Below are 17,004 nucleotides of genomic sequence, written 5' to 3' on the forward strand. Positions count from 1 at the left end.
TAAACTATGGGATGCAAGCCACTCGAGGGACTGTCAGCCTTTTCTTCCGTTAAGCTGTTTTGTGTACTTTGTGTATCTACAAGTTTCTTGTGTTTTATCTTTAGGCTTCCTAGGTCATGGTCCTGTGGGCTGCTGCCCCTAAGATCTCTCCTAGTAACGCTGTCGCTCTTCCGTTTAGTTGGTTTAGATTGTGGTCTTGGATTTGATTTTGGTTTTGAATTTACTAATACTTTTCCTACTCTGCCCGACCTCATGACTCACGGCTAAGTGGCCAGTGGCCCTTTGGGTTGCACAGGTCTTTTTGGGGCAGCTGAGTAACAGCTGGGAAAGAGCTGAGTGAGAGTCGCAGTGGCTGTCTTTTTAGAAGTCTGTGTTGTCAATAGTCGCGTGGCTATGCGGATTCTCTTGCAGGATCTCCGGCTCTCACCTGTCTCTGTTGCTGATGAGGGCTCTGGTTAGGTCTGGTTGGGTCTGGTTGGAAGCCCCTCCCTCCACTTCAGGGACCTTTGAGGGGGACGGATAGAGGCTCTCTCTTGGGATGAGGCCGGAGTTAGGGACTGAAACTGGTGTTGCAGGTATCGCTGGTGTCGCTGTTGGACCTGCCGGTCTTACTCTGCTGCGCTGTTTGTTTGTTTTTTACTCTGGCTGCCTAGCTGGCTTTGGCTTAGGGTTAGCTCTAAGCTGGCTTTGGCAGTGTGAAAACACGGTGCAGGATAAGGTGTGAGATAGGGCAAGCGGGGCACTCAAGGTTATCATCTGGTCTGAGCTGTTCAGGCCACCTCAGCAGATTGCTATGGGCTCACACTTGGTGCAGCCACGCTTGCACCCGATGGGGGCACTCTCCCTGGTTGTCTTGCCCTGGTGGACTAAGCAGGCTTTTGGTGGGTTGGAGGGTTGTGCTTAGAGGCACAGAAACCAGATGCAGGGGGTGCTTGAATCAGGGGCCCCTCGCACCTCACGCCTGCAGCTTCTCACCATTGCTGCCGCTGTTGTGCTGGCATCTGGGCTGCCTCCTCTGCTGCTCACTGTCAGCACGCCTCCACTCAGTTGCAGTCTCTGCTGGCTCCACCGCAGGCTGCAGTCCACTCTCGCTCTCCAGGACCCGCTCTTCTGGAACTCGCCGAATCCTGCTGCTGAACCCCGGGATGCCACGGGATGCCGCGGGAGCCTCCCGAGCCGCGGGTGAGCGCGGCTGCATTTTCACGGGTGGGGGGAGTAAGTGAGGAAACTGAGCTGGCGAGCAAGGCGGCAGCGTCTGCAGTGCCTGGTCCTGCTCAAGCTCTAGCTCTGTGCACCGTACTTTGAGCTTTGTGTGCACACCCCTCCTCCTCGAACTTCTCGCTGTAAACACTCTCAGCGGACCGTCCGTCTGCGCATGAACACCTTATAGGAAATTGATAAATGATCCATAAGTATAACAGATCACAACAACTCAATACCGGTAAATTAGACAGAATCACACAATTTAGAAATTTCTAAATTGAAGAATAAGAAAATGGAAATAGAACCATTTATACTCTGTATTTTTAACTCTCTTATATGCTCTTTAATCTCCGAGTATTAAGAAGGAAATTCCACCCTGAATGGGCCTACTCTTAATCGATCACACATTCGCCACCATTGAAAACACAAAATTTTATTGGAAAGTAACCATATCAATGTGTATTGTTGACATACTATCTTGGTAGATCTCATAAGGAAATCCAATCTATACATATACAACAATATTGGTACAAAAGTGGATAACTTGGCATGTTTTTTGTGGTACAGAAGAACCGTAATTTATATCCTCTGCTTTGGTGCTTTTCGGCAAAGTTTGGTGGAGGTTTATCAAATGCTCTTACATTTTCTAAGAATGTCCCTTGTTGTTATTCTGTTTGTCACACAGATACTTACAGGTCATACGGAGCAGCGAAATAGTTAGTGTTAAATATGCAGACTATGTGGATAGATCCCAGCAGCAGAATGTGCTGAATGCAAATCGGACATGTTAAATCAATGAATTAATTACTGAAAATGGCATTTGTTAAGTGCGCAGATATCTCAAAAATAGGTGTTCCGACGCTGACAGCAAAGAAATGACTGGAGTAGCAACTTATTGATTAAACTTAACAGTTATTTTGTACAGTTCACCAGATGTGTTTATAATTGTTTCTTGATTTTTCTTGTATTCTGTTTGGCCCTGGAAGAAAATTGTAAAGCATTGCTAGCTTTCTACATAGAGACCAACAGAGAGAGCCATTTATCCTTCCTTTTTTATTTAAAAGTGACAGTCAAACATTGCGTTTGGTAACAGTCCTGTTATGATCTTATTTGGGGATTATTTCCTGAGTCTAGTAGTCCTGAGTGCAGGAGCGGACACTGCAGGTTAGAGTGTGTTGCGAAGTGAAGAGGACGCAGTAATAAAAGTTGAAGCAGAGTTTATTCAAGGGGTACAGAGAGACATCCCTGGTGGCACGGCTCAGGCACAAGTGGTAACTGCCACTCACAGAACACTCAGGGTCAAAACATTGTTGTCAATCTCCACAACACAAGGGTCCTTAGCCACACTTGAGGTGCTCCACCAATTCCCATTGGCCAATTTCACAGCATTCTTGCGAACTTCTATAACCGGCTGAGAATCTAAAAATGTAGACAGACCTTTTCTCACTGAGACAGGATTTCTTTTCTCTAACCCAGTATCCAACACAAATCTTTCTTGACAGTTGGTTAAAAAATGTTCAAACAAATTTCAGAAGATTTTTTGTTGACAGATTCCCACATGCTCTTCATGTCACCACCACAATGAAAAGACTTCACTATCCAAAAGCGATAAACCTGTGAAGAAGCTTTTCTCCCTCTCATAAGTTCAAACGGACTGAAATTGGTGGCAACATGAGACGATGTGCGATATGACCAAATCGGATCTTTCACAGCTTGAAAAATACAAGACTTGGATCTGAAAGCTGCTTGGAAACACTCTACAACAACTCCATTGAATCTCTAAGTCTTGCCATTGCATTGTGGGTGATAAAGAGGTGTCCTGGTATGTTTGATGCCACAAAAACGCCCAAACAAAATTGATTTCTTGCAAGACAAATTGGACACCATTGTCGGTAAGAATTTCCTCAGGATAACCTTCCCTGAGAAAAATCTTATTCAAGCAGCTGATGACACTTTTAGAAATAGGAATACTGATGGGTTCAACTTCAACCCACCTGAACAGATGGCCAAGAAGAAAATTACTCACAGTTGAGTTGTAGGTACAAACTGCTTGACTTATAGTTGATTTGTAGATAAAGAGATACTTGAAAGACAGCAGATGACCTTGAGTAAGCAGAGTGGCATCCAAACTTGGCTGTGTGTAGCAAAATCCCATTCTCGTCGCCACTGTTGCGAAGTGAAGAGGACGCAGTAATAAAGGTTGAAGCAGAGTTTATTCAAGGGGTACAGAATGCCGTCCCTGCTGGCACAGCTCAGGCACAAGTGGTAACTGCCACTCACAGAACACTCAGGGTGGGATGCAAGTAAACACACCAGATGACATCACAGTATTCATGCTAGTCTCAGCAAGCATCACATCACCACAGAATGGTGGGGCGGTCAGATGTGGGGTGGCGGGCGGGGTGGTGGGGACTTGACAGTCAACAATGAGGAAAAATTAAATAAATAATTAATTTTCTCACGTCGTCCTTGAGTCCCAACCCCCTACCCAGCCCCACTACTCTTTTCTGCACGGGCTGCTCCTGCCTGAGTGAATCCTATCTAGATAACATCCAGAGACTCTATTCTGTCATTATAGGTGAAGTGTTAGGGTATCCTTTAACCGCATGCGTGCGGGCGGAATTCCGCTGTACGCTGAGTTTTTTAAAAACGCATGTTACGTGACGAGCTGGGCTCGTCATGAGCATGCGAGGAGGCTACCTCATGACAAGCCCAGCTCGTCATCAGCGTCGAAGGGGTTAAGTATTCTTTAGCACTGGTTCTGCTTTGGGTGATAAGTTTTTCAATATGTTTTAAGCAATTTAGTGGCAGGCCGATTCAATGAATTTGTATTTTCTAGTAAATGTAATATAATTAAGTGCACTAACAAGCATCTTACTGTATATATTATTATTGCTTTTGGTAATTGCAAAACAAATATATGATTAGGATATTTTCCTGCGGGTGGTATATTGCACATTTTCATTCATACAATGTGTTTCTCTAAATAATATTTTGGCGTCATTATCCATAAAGTATTAAAAAAAAACTATGCTGAACGCATTACGAGCACCTGCACTTTGAATGTAATCAGACTGTGAATTAGCAGCCCAAAGTTAAGCTGATGGTGAGTGCATTTATTTAGGCACAGAACTGGTCTGGACCTTTTAATGGCGCTCAGCATTGACCAGTAGAGGGAGCCTGGTGGCTTCTAAAATGAGATTCAGTGATAAGAGACTGCAATGAAGAAGTATCAATGACCAGTAGAGGGAGCCTGGTGGCTTCTAAAATGAGATTCAGTGATAAGAGACTGCAATGAAGAAGTATCAATAAAAACTAAGAGCCCTGGGTGGGTTGGAGTGGAGTTGGGGGCTGCCTCCTGACTGCGAGTCCTTAAAGCTTGAGTTTCAGATATTGTCAGTGTCTTCTTTTGTAATTTGTTTTTAAAATGTGTAACTTTTGTTACCTGACAAGTAGTGCATCTTACAGAGCCAGCTCTATTTATCTCTGGTGGCGCCCAGTGAGACAATCTTTGCTGGTGCCCCCCAACCTACTTCTACACGAATTCCCGACTAATATGCTCCAGCATTGACCCTCATTTGTCCTCAGCCCCTCTCTCACATGCATTCCATTTCTTTTATAGTGCTACTCATACCAGTGAAGTGTGTCAAAGCACTTTATATCACACACATTATAGAGAGCCAATGAATATTGTGAGTGTAAATCAGCCTATAGGAAATGTTACTTAAGACAATGAGGAATACAAGGTGTAGGACTTACATGTCACCAATACTAGTCGGCAGTATATTTCAAGTGTTTGGTCTGGAGAAGCACAAACTCAGGATTTAAAACGTACCACAGTGATTGATTTAATTAATAAGAAAGTATTTCTACCCAAATGATCCCATATTAGTAATATTAGGATAAGATAATGAAACTCTAGGGAAAAATCTTAACGGTCTAACCTGTACCATGCAGGTTAATGCAGCTCTTTCATGGCAGTTCATAGCTCACTGTCCTATATTTGGGATGTGAGCTGCAAGTAACAAAAGGATCTCAATGACAAAAGCAGTAACTTATTTAGAGATCCACATAAAATACAGTTCAATAATTCGCATGGAACATTTTCTTTGCAGCAGGTATATTAACCCTCTGTGCTACTTTATCATGAGCGAAAACTGCCACTAGACAACATTCTGATCTCTCGCCAGCAGGAACATTAACCAGCAGAGTTAGCTTGACATTTTCATTTTTGCCTAAAAATTGCTGGACAACCAAGAGACTCTGCAGCAGGTGCTTTTTAAACCTGTATTATTTCTAAACACAGCGCCCCCTCCCACTTTCGAGGTCAGCGCTAGGTGCGGTTTCACCGGTTGCACCACCCTAGAGCCTGCCCTGTGACTATATGCTTTGGCAGCACAGATTTCCCAAATGCCGACGTGAGCTCTCAGGGTGATGAGATTTACGAAGATGAAAATAAAACTCTGAGTGGGACCAAGGGCAACTGGAATTAAGAAAGTTATGTCTTTTCAGAATTCATGCTGCACATTTTTCTTGGTAAGGCAGCGAATCACAGGAAAATTTGTCTTTTGGAATACATTTCTGTGGACTGTTCAATGCTTACTAACTGTTTGCGTTTTTTGCAAACTTTCATTCTAGCAAATCAGGTGCAAACATTCAGGTCAATGTCTCATGCAACCTGACGGAGTGCTTAGTACATGAATGCAATATACTACCATGAAGGACCGCTGTTGTTTTCCTGGATTCTATGTTCTGTATGTACTCCACAGATACCAGGTCAATCAGGCTCCTTAGGACTTGGATCTCCAGCAGATGATTGGGAATGATGTGTCTGAACTAATGGAAAACAAAAACTGAGAAACTACATTGGAGGAAACAGATCATGGCAAACACATTTTAAAGAAAGGAAATACAAAAGAAATCGAAAATTAAAGGAAACATTTTAAAGGAAAGATAATTTTAAGAAAAATACCAAATTACATTAATCTTGGTTGGAGTTTAGGAATACTGTGGGGATTTCAGGTTCAGGGATGGGTAATGTGTAGTATGATGGGTTTAGGAATTGGGACTGGTGGCAGACAAATACAAAGAAATCCACTTAGTCTGAGATTAGGTTCAGAAACTATGTATAACAGTTCTTGTAGGCATGTTCAGCCCTGCGTGGTATAAGATGTAATGGTCTTTGTTTACTTCTAGTTGCTTTATTTAATTTTTATATGCTGTTGTCTAATCCAGAAGTATCACAGTCCGTTCAAATGAACAAACAAAAAAGTAATAGAAAGGGGAAGAATATATTGAAATGTTGGAAAAGACAAAGAAAACAGAAAATCTGTTTTAGTCCATAGGCTAATTCCAATATTTGTGCCCAATGTTGGTACATTTTTTAAAAAGGAAAACCATAACCCTATTTTTGAAGATTTCAGGCTATTAAAGCAACAATATAAAACATTGGCTGAGATGGTTTATGCACTCACATAATATATCACAACACCATTGAATCCTGCAAGATTTAAATTGGGGCACACCATTTCTCACAGTAAACATTCCCTTATTTCAGAGACAGTATTGGCTTCTGCTTTATGACAAAAGCTATTTTATCCCCCATTCTACTTCAAAGCAAGTGCTATACTGGTCCCCATGTTTGGTATTCCTCTCTAGAGGGCTACTCTTCTGTCCGTCAATAAATGTCACGTTAGCTAATTAGTCAGATAATAGGCCAACTGTTAGTTGAGCTAGAGTGACATCCTAGGCATATGGTCAGGTCTTGATGTGTCCCAGCCCCTAAACCTGGTAGCAAACCACCTACAAATCCCCCCAAACACCCCACTTTGGCAGAGACTACACCACACATTTCTTTCAGAAAGCTTTTGGGTTAGGGTTCGTAAAAATCCAGGCCGTAATTATTACACACAAAAAACACATTTAAAATTTTAAATATAATTTTACAAAACGTAATACCAGCCGCGGCCCGTGGAGGGAGTTGCGGTGGGGCAGGCAGGCGGGGCGGGGGAGGGGCAGAGTGGGGGGTGATAAACACCAGAATCTGGATGATTGCAGGTAAGTAAACAAATAAATTAATAAAACAAATTTCGTTCCGTGCCCTGCATCGCAAAATGCGATGCAGGGCTCGCTACCAAATTCGTTTTATTAATTTAATTGTTTACTTACCTGCAGTCATCCAGATTCCGTTGTTTATCACCCCCCACCCTGCCCCTCCCCCACCCCGCCTGCCTGCCCCACCGCAACTCCCTCCACGGGCCGCGGCTGCGAAATACGCAGAAAACATCGAATACTCTTCAATACAGTATTATTTACACAATTTTAAGGCTAACCTTAACAGAGACTCTAATACATAGCCAGCCCTAACCATAAACTACTCATTGTCTCTGTGTATCCTGCTTTGAGCCTAAAAGCGAGATTGTGACTGGTCCTCCTGTGAGGTCCCCGTAGTGATCTTTTGCAGGTGTCCATCTTCCCTCAAAGGTTACCTACCTAGGGCACCCCCATACCCTCAAATACCCCTCAGGGGTCTGTGCCGCTAGCTTTGGCGCCTACATGCCGTAAGGCCCTGTTGGCATCGTGCACCCCCCACTCCCTGCATCCTCTAACTGACTTGCCGTAAGCACCCCCTCGAAGGCACAGAGAGACAATTGTCCCCACCTATCCCAGGTAAAAGGATGCCTTCTATGGAAGGAGCAGAAAAAGACTGCAAACAGAAACAGTGCCGTTACATCCTGGAAGCTGAAAGGGAGAAAGAAAACACATAGCAACCTGCAACAGGAGAACTTCAGTTTTAACAACAAAATCGCTGCCTAAGGGGATGGTGGGTGAGACAAAAAACAGATTAGTATTGGCCCGTGGGGGCAGCCAGCGGCATTGATCTACTGACCACGGCGAGCAGTGAAAAGAGACCTTTTTGCCACTCCGTTGCCCCTTTTAAAGGGGCAGGGTCCGTCAGAATCCAGTTCCTGGTGAAGGTCCCCACATGCTGGCGTCCAATTCCTACATGTTTTATAGGCTAGTGCCAGCGGAGTCATCCGTCGCCACCATCAGCCCTTGTGCCAGGACAGGCATCTCGCCATATGCTTGTCAACCCCTAGTCGAGGATGTCTTGTCAGAACTTTCCTAGAGATGTCATTGAGAGATGGTTGTTCCTGTTCAAATTACTTTTGTATAAGGCTTTTGTGCTGAAATACATTAACTTTTTATACTTTAGAAATGCATGATCTAGATTAATTTCCGTTTCGTTGATTGCACAGAAAACAACATATACTGTCCTTTGTTGGTGTGCGTAGGTGCCACATGTGACAGAAACACATTTTGTGAGGTTCACCTTTAATACAAATGGTGTTCCCACGTACAGATTAGCAGTTCACGTGTGGTCTGTAGGGGGGTGAAGAATTGGTCTTTACACACATTAGCAATTAAAGATTGAGATAAAAGGAAAGGAATTTCAACACATGGACGCAGGAAGCAAAAAAGTAGTTGGCAGACCCCAGGGGTACTTAGAAATGTATACTTGTGCTGTAATGAGTGGTGCCACATATAATACATGTGAAAACAGTTTCACCAGTATCGAATCTGTAGCATGCGTAAGATTTCTAAAAAAACAATTCTTGGATAGGGTTAGCAAAGAAAAGGATGTTTTATATGAGCAACAAGGATCATCAATCGCAACTTTTGAATAGCTACATTGTATATTGTTGCATATGTTATAGTCACTCACTTTATATTATGTGCATGCTACTATAAGAAATATATTATCACTATATGCTAAAAATAGGATTTCCCATTTCTTTTGTTCCTTCTGTTAACCTAGGCTGGAGCCAATGTTCTTCTGCAGGATGTAAATGGAAATATTCCCCTGGATTATGCTATGGATGGAACAGAATCAAGATGTATCCTCTTAGCATTTTTAGAAGAGAACGGTACATTTTAAGCTTTACTTCTTGTTTCTTTAATTGAAAATGTTAACCCCTTCGCTGCTAAGCCTTTTCCCCTCTGTGCTAAGCCTTTTTTGGCTATTTGGGGTAGTTCGCGCTTCTGCCCCTGTAACCTTTTGACCACATAAGGTATCCACGCCAAATTTGTGTCCTTTCCTTCCAACATCATGGGTATTCTAAAGGTACCCAGGCTTTGTGGATTCCCCTGGGGGGACTCAGAAATTAGCCAAAATATAGCAACATTTTAGTTTGGGGGGGGGATGGGAAAAAGGCCTACAGATGAAAGTGTCTGTTTTTTCCCTGCAAATGGTATCAACGAAGGGGTTGTGGGGCTGAAATCACTATTTTCCCAGATTTCGGGGACAAGCAGACTTTTGTCAGAAAACCAAATGTTTTTACACAGTTTTGGAATTTTTCTGGGACATAGCCTATTTTTGCTATTTTTTGTGCTTTCAACCTCTTTTCAGTTAATGGTAGAAATGGGTATGAAAGCAATAATTGATCCTGGAAAGCTATACAATTTAGAAAAATTGACAAAATTCTGAATTCAGCAAGGGGTCATTTGTGTAGATCATTCAAGGTTTTTTCTTCATAGAAACTAACAGTTAAATGAATATAGGAAAAATTGAAAATGAGTTAAAAAAAACATACATTTGTGTCAACGTTTTCACCCGTAACTACTTCTAGTTATGACAGCTGTTTGACAGCAATATACCGTTAATTCCGCTGACCCATTCTGGTTATGGGGATATATAGGACTTGTAGGTTTGTCAAGAACCCGACGATTCCAGAGCCAATAATTTCTTGCAATGGTTTTTTATTATGTACAGAGTATGTAGCAGTTCATTTGGGAAAATATATACATGGAAAAATCGGTATGAAAGACACCTATGTATTTTTGAAATTGAAACAAAATATAGAGTTTAGAAACAGTAGATGTTTGCCCATTTCCGAAATTGTGAGTACCTATACCAGCATGAGAATTATAGGTCATTTTTCAAAACGACTTCTTTTTTTACACATTGTCTTCTGCATCGGAAGTCAATAGGTAATAACAGTTGCTCTACAATTCTGTGTTACCCTAATTCTCCCGATAAAAATGGTACCTCACTTGTGTAGGTAGGCCTTGTGCACGCGACAGGAAATGGCTCAAAACACAACGTGGACACACTTAATTTTTACTGTGAAAACTGATCCTTTTTTTGCAAAGTGCCTAGCTGTTGATTTTGAACCCTAGCTCTGCCTGCACCTAGGGAAACCTAGCAAACCAATACATTTTTGAAAACCAGACACGCAGGGGAATACAGAATTGGCTGACTTGACTAGCTCTCACCATGTTCTGTTACCCAGAATCCCTTGCAAACCTAAAAATGTGTGAAAATAAAAAACATATTATCAAGTTTATGTGGTGAAAGGTTATGGAATCTGTGTGGATCCACAAATTCCACACACCCCGTGTTCCCCAAAGTCTTCCAAGAGAAATGGTACCTCACTTGTGTGGGTAGGCCTAGTGCACGTGATAGGAAACGGCCCAAAACGCAAAGTGGACACACCACATTTTCACAGTGAAAACGGACCCTTTTTTTGAAAAGTGCCTAGCTGTAGATTTTGAATCCTAGCTGTGCCGGCACTCAGGGAAACCAGCAAAACTATACATTTGTGAAAACTAGACACCCAAGGAAATCCAGGATGGGGTGACTTGTCTGGCTCTCACCAGGTTATGTTACCTAGAATCCCTTGCAACCCTCAAAATGTGTCAAAAAATAACACATTTTACTCACATTTCTGTGGTAAAATGTTTTGGAATCTGTGTGGATCCACAAAATTTCACCTACCCCGTGTTCCCCAACGTCTTCCAAGACAAATGGTACCTCACTTGTGTGGGTAAGCCTAGTGTACGTGACAGGAAGCGGCCCAAAACGCAACGTGACACACCACATTTTCACAGTGAAAACTGACCCTTTTTTGCAAAGTGCCTAGCTGGAGATTTTGAACCCTAGCTCCGCCAGGCCCCTAGGGGAACCTAGGAAACCTATACATTTTTTAAAACTAGACACCCAGGGGAATCCAGGATGCGGTGACTTATCAGGCTTTCACCAGGTTCTGTTACTCAGAATCCCTTGCAAACCTCAAACTTTGTTTAAAAAACAAGTTTTCCTCACATTTCTGTGGTGGAAAGTTCTAAAATCTGTGTGGATCCACAAAATTCCACACACCCCGCATTTCCCAAAGTGTTCCAAGAAAACTGGTATCTCACTTGTGTGGGTAGGCCCAGTGCCCGCGACAGGAAACGGCCCAAAACGCAACTTTGACACACCACATTTTCACAATGAAGACTGACCCTTTTTTTGCAAAGTGCCTTGCTGGAATAAAATATTTCTATTTGATTAGTGGCTTTCCATTATTTTATTTGGTGCTATTTTAGGGAATACAATGGATCTGACTCATTGTTTGAACATTATTTATTAGGTATTGTGAAATTGCACTTTTCGTATGACTGGCATTACGTTTACTTTAGATTTCTCTTGATACAGCCAGAGGTAATGCCACGGGCTGTCTTGCTCTTGTCCCTGTCTACATAACGGACCCTAAGATAGGGATTTCTGTTGTCAGGTCTTAAGCTGGAGCCTATATTGAGTCAAAGTTATTTTTTGTAATGTTTTTGACAGATTTTAAGGATTACCGCTAATTTTTTTAAAGGAATTTTCTAGTGTACGGTGTATTTTATCCTGCTCATATATAATCGTGATTTTATTTGTCTGTGGCTGTTTTTATTTGTAAGTTTGTTTTTCTGCTTTTATGGCCTACATAGGCCGAATGAAGAAACATTAACAAGTTGACAAGAAGATTTAAAATCTATCGAAAAAGTGCCTCTAGCACAAAATCTACCTAAACATGTTATCACCTGATGTTACAATCAAAAGAGACAATTGCAGTTTTCTTTCTCATTTCTTGCTGTCGACCTTCAGCTTGATGTGAGGATTTTTATGCGTCTGACAAAGCTTTAGTTTTTTTCTGTACTTAATGAGGGTTTGGTAATGTTAAAAAGATGTTCAGATTAATTAATCCTTGTATTTTGGCTAATTTAGGTAGAGATCCTTTGTCATTGTCAAATGCAGCATCACATTGCACGTGCATCATACCCTTTCAAAGAACTGTCAGTCATTTCCTGAACTTCAGCTGTGAGAAAGTGGATTATAGGATGGGATGGATGGTAGGCCACCTCAAGCAACACAATGACTATTCTTGCTAAGTCCACTAAAGGTTTCTGTAATTTAAACCTGAGCTCAACCCCTGGCAACTATGGCACAGAGTAGACAGGCAAGACTTAAGTTTTTTTAAAGCATTTAGAAGTACCAAAACAGTAAAACAGTTGAAACCACAGCACAATTAAATCCCACTCCAACTAATAAAACTAGAGAATAATTTAATTAACAGAATAACAAAAATCTAATAAGGAGAACCTGTAATATGAATTTGAAGAGTTTAAATTTAAAAATAAGCACACCATTTTTAAGTATCAAGCAAGGTCATCTGGTTACACTTTACTGGGACAAAGGCGCTATTTAAGTCTGACAGCACTGGAGGGCAGACTGAACACTAGGTTTCTCCTGGTCAGACGTTTTACCTTCTGACTTAATCTCTGAAATAGAAGTTAAAGTTTCTAAGCAGGGCAAGGCAGCAGACTGCGGCCAAAAAGGGCTCTACAAGGCCAGATAGCCGGCCGATGATATTGTTATCTTTTGGTGGGAAAGCTTCGAGTGGTAGAAATCTAAAATTCACTGTCTAAGGTAGGTCCCTTGTCAGTCGAATATTTTCGGTGCCTTCGCTCGTTGAAGATTTCAATGCTCGGACATAGTCAATGTTATGGAGTTTGGGTTCCTCCATCAGGCAAGTCTGCAAAGTTTAGGCAAAAAAAACTCCACAATGCCGAATCCCCTTTACGTCCCACTAAAACAGATGTGCTGCTGCAGAAAAGCTCTGAGAGGGAGCAACCTGAATCCTTGGCCCAGCAGCAACGCACCTTTTTCCCAGTCCTCCGGAGGTGTTTGGAGTCAAAACGTTTTCAAGTCCCATGTTTCTCAGGAGGATAGGAGGAGTACACTTTCACACATTCAAGGGTCCCAGGACCTCAAGTACATCATTTGGTGGTCAAGACTCACTCCAGTAGAAACCATCAGCAGAGTCCAAGGCAGGTCCAGTTGTAAGTGGTCAGCTTGACATTTCAGGAAAAAGGCTTCTAGCAGCTTGTTGTGTCCCTGTAGCCTAGCAAGAGGTCAACTAACTGACCCAGGTTTTCCATTTCTTTGTCATGGGTACAAGTGAAAGCAGGCCCAGCCTCTGGGATCTCCTCAGAGTCTGAACAGCAGGTGTAGTCCTTCGTCTTCCAAACATCCAGTAGTGTTCTAAAGAGAGAGTCCAGGGGTGCCACATGAATACATGGCATTAGTCTGTGAATTGGGGGCCTCCAGGTCCCTCCCTAACCATTAAGAAAAAAGTTCCTAGGGATAACCCTGCCCACTTTTGTAGTAGTTCTTGTGTGCCCTACTGCAAACAATCTCATAGTGCCCTTCTTTACCTAAAACCAAAATGGCAAAACCTGTCATTCATTGTGCAAAGCTGCTGTGCCCACCTGAGAGGTGTGAAAAGAACAGATGATGGACGGACACTGAACAACTCAAACATTCACCCCAGTCATATATCTTGGTTAAATCCAATTTGTTTTGCTCGATGTGCCATTCCAGTTTGTATCTACTCATTTACAAACCAGTCTTGACCCTGTTCCCCATGGGAACAGTCCAGCACAAATTGCCAGGCCAGCTCCTCCCTGGTCGAGAAACAAGCATCCTGGGACCAGTATAGGGGTATCACTCATCATCACTCAGGCAAGCTTGAAGCCAGTGGCACATCATACCCTTCCCACCTAAGGTGACAAATGCAAAAAGAACAGGTGAAGGACGGAACGCTGAGCAAATCAAATATTCACCCCCTGTCACACATTTGGGCTAAATGTATCGGTTTTTTGCTCGCCATGCCATTCCAGTTTTTTCCCAGCCATATGCAAATCAGTCTTGACCCTGCTCCTCATGGGAATAGTCCTTTTGTGTCCTGCGAGACACGTTCTTGTGTCTCGACAGGCACAGAGTTTGTAGCCACTCCCCTATGCGAGTGGGTACACTTGCATCCCTCACAGGCGTCATGAGTGACATGAGCCTGTTATTAAAAGGGCCCGGGTGCACATGTTTGTGGCCAGTTGAATGACTATAGATACTGTGTCCGTGTCAGTCCTTGTATAAGCATGTGGGCCTAGGGCCCACAACAAAACAAGTCCACCCCGAACTGCCAGGCCAGGACTTCCCTGGACAAGAAACAAGCATCTTGGGACCGTTTTCGGGGTATCACTCCTGATCAGCCAGGCTAGATTGAATCGAGTGGCATAGCGAGCACGGGACCCATGTCTGGGCATACCCTTATCACCTAGGGTTACAAATGCAACAAGAACAGATTTGGAATAGAATGCTGAACAAATCAGCCAATCATCCCCATTCACTGATTTGTGTTAAATCCATAGTTTTTTGCTCGCCAGTCCAGTTTGGACCCAGCCGTATGCAAATGTGACTCTGTCCTGCTCCACATGGGAACAGTCCAGCCCAAATTAACAGGCCAGACCCAGGAGGTGTGGCTAGGAAAATGAGAATCCCCTTCTCTGTGGTCACTTCACATCAGTTCTGGGGGTAGCTCCTCTCCAAATAGAATTGGAGGCTACCTAACTGGGTAGACAAGAGAGGGTCCTGCTCAGGTATCAGCTAGCATTTGCCTGTGACTCATTAGGCCTCAGTGAAGTTAATAACATTCCAGGGCACAGCCTAGATGGTCCCCCTACCAGAGAAGCAGAACGCCTCCCCACCCCAAGCCCTTTTTCTAAATTCTGTGGGCAAGTTTACACCTCACAAAGTGGACTATTCAGCTCCTGTATGACAGTTGGAAGCTCATGCAAATGGACTTCTAGAGGCTTAAAGTAGGAAATAGGTAACTTTCCAAAAGTTCCTTTTCGGAAAATATGTGTGTGTGTGTGAATAGCGATTGGGGTATTGTTCCTGCAAGGGGATTTGTAACTGCTTCTGTGCGGATGACGGAATGGTTCCATCATAGGCCGTGGTGCTCCTGTGCTGATGACAGAACTGTTATGTCATCTGCACAAGAGCAGAAAATCCTTCTGCTGTTTACAGCCGCTGGATTTCCTTTTAGCAACAACAGCCTCGGGAGCTGGGACAGAGCATTCCCAGCTCCCAAGGCTGTTTTTGATTTGACGGTCAGCGCGAATGGCGTGCTGACGTAATTTCACTGAAAATTAAAGCAAAATGAGTTTATCGCCTCCCCGAGCACCCAGGCAGACACGAGTGGGATCATTCAAAAGGGGAGAATCTCCCTTTTCCAATGATACCCTCCCTATTGGATGCCTGTATGGGGATTGGTGTAGGAGTGTAACTCCCAAGCAGGAATCCACTCCCCTAGACACCAGGGAGGGGGTAGCCGCCCCCTTGCAAGGGATTTTGCTCCTGAGGTATTTTTTGGCCAGATTAGTCTTTCTGCCCATCGGAGGCAAAAAGCCCACTGGGCACCACAGATGATTTTTTTTGCAATGCATAGGGGTGGGGGCTACTCAAAATGGATATGTCAATACCCCATAGGAACCAAGCAGTATTTTTTCTGTAGCCAGAGTAGGGGTGGGGGCTGCCCAGAATGGCATACCAAAGCCCTCATTCCCCATAAAAACAAATGGCCACAGTCTTTCTGCCCCCCCGGGGGCCACAAGGGGACAATCGTCCCTGATCTGCTCCACCCGGGGGCAGAAAGCCCACTAGGCACCAGGGATTTATTTTATAGTGTACGGGTGGGGGCTGACTAGAATGGGCATGCCAATGCCCCACTCCCAAAACAAATGGGCACAGTCTTTCTGCCCCCAAGGAGGGCAGATGCGGTCAATAGCCCCCCAATCAGTCCCCCGTGTGGCACATAGCCCCCTAGGCATAAGGAATATGTGTATAGACATGTCAGGGAGTGGCCCCTTAGGCAAAGGTCGCTCCCCTTTTTTTTGGTCACACATTTTTGACCATTTCTGCCCCCCTTGGGAGCAGATCAGCAATATTTTTAGGTTCATCTGGCCCCAAGAGTGACTAGGGAAAATTTCTGTGTGTGTGTGTGTGGGTGTGTGTGTGTGAGAACTGAAGTTCGGCTGATGGTCTGGGTGTACTGGCGTTACACTGTCTGTGTGTGTACTGGTATTTTGCTGGTGGTGTGCATGTACTGTCGCTTGGCTAGAGGTCTGCATGGATAGTGCTTGGCTTGCAGTGTGTGTGGACTGTTGCTTGGCTGGCGGTGTTCATGGACTGTCGCTTGGCTGGCGGTGTGCATGGACTGTCACTTGGCTGGCGATGTGCATGGGTGGCACCTGGTTGGCTGTATGCATGCACTGTCACTTGGCTAGCAGTGAGCATGGACCTTCGCTTGGCTGGCGATGTGCTGGTGGTGTGTGTGGATGGCGCTTGGCTGGCGGTGTGCATTGATGGCGCTTGGCTGTTGATGTGCGTGGATTATGCTTGGTTGGCAGTGTGCATGGATGGTGCTTGGCTGATGTTGCGTGTGGACTGTGACTTGGCTGGCAGTGTGCGTGGATGGAGCTTGGCTGGCAGTGTGCTGGTGGTGTGTGTGGATGATGCTTGGCTGGTGGTCTGCTTGTGGTGTGCATGGATGGTAACTGGCTAATGGTGTGCATGGATGGCGCTTGACTGATGGTGTGCATGAACTGGCGCTTGGCTGGCTATGTGACTTGCGTAGCCCCCAAAGTTTTATTACC

The 17,004-nt window shown here is 43.9% G+C and overlaps 1 protein-coding gene across 1 annotated transcript in view; it reads left to right on the forward strand.

Moving 5' to 3' along the window:
• MYO16 (myosin XVI) overlaps positions 1-17,004 on the forward strand; it is a 2,830,569-nt gene that overhangs the window by 646,126 nt on the left and 2,167,439 nt on the right. The window contains exon 5 of the mRNA XM_078658257.1: positions 9,023-9,131. Coding sequence (XP_078514383.1) covers positions 9,023-9,131 — 109 coding nt within the window. The remainder of the gene's footprint in view (positions 1-9,022; positions 9,132-17,004) is intronic.

This window comes from Lissotriton helveticus, chromosome 8, assembly GCF_964261635.1.
Source record: "Lissotriton helveticus chromosome 8, aLisHel1.1, whole genome shotgun sequence".
Taxonomy (NCBI): Eukaryota; Metazoa; Chordata; class Amphibia; order Caudata; family Salamandridae; genus Lissotriton; species Lissotriton helveticus.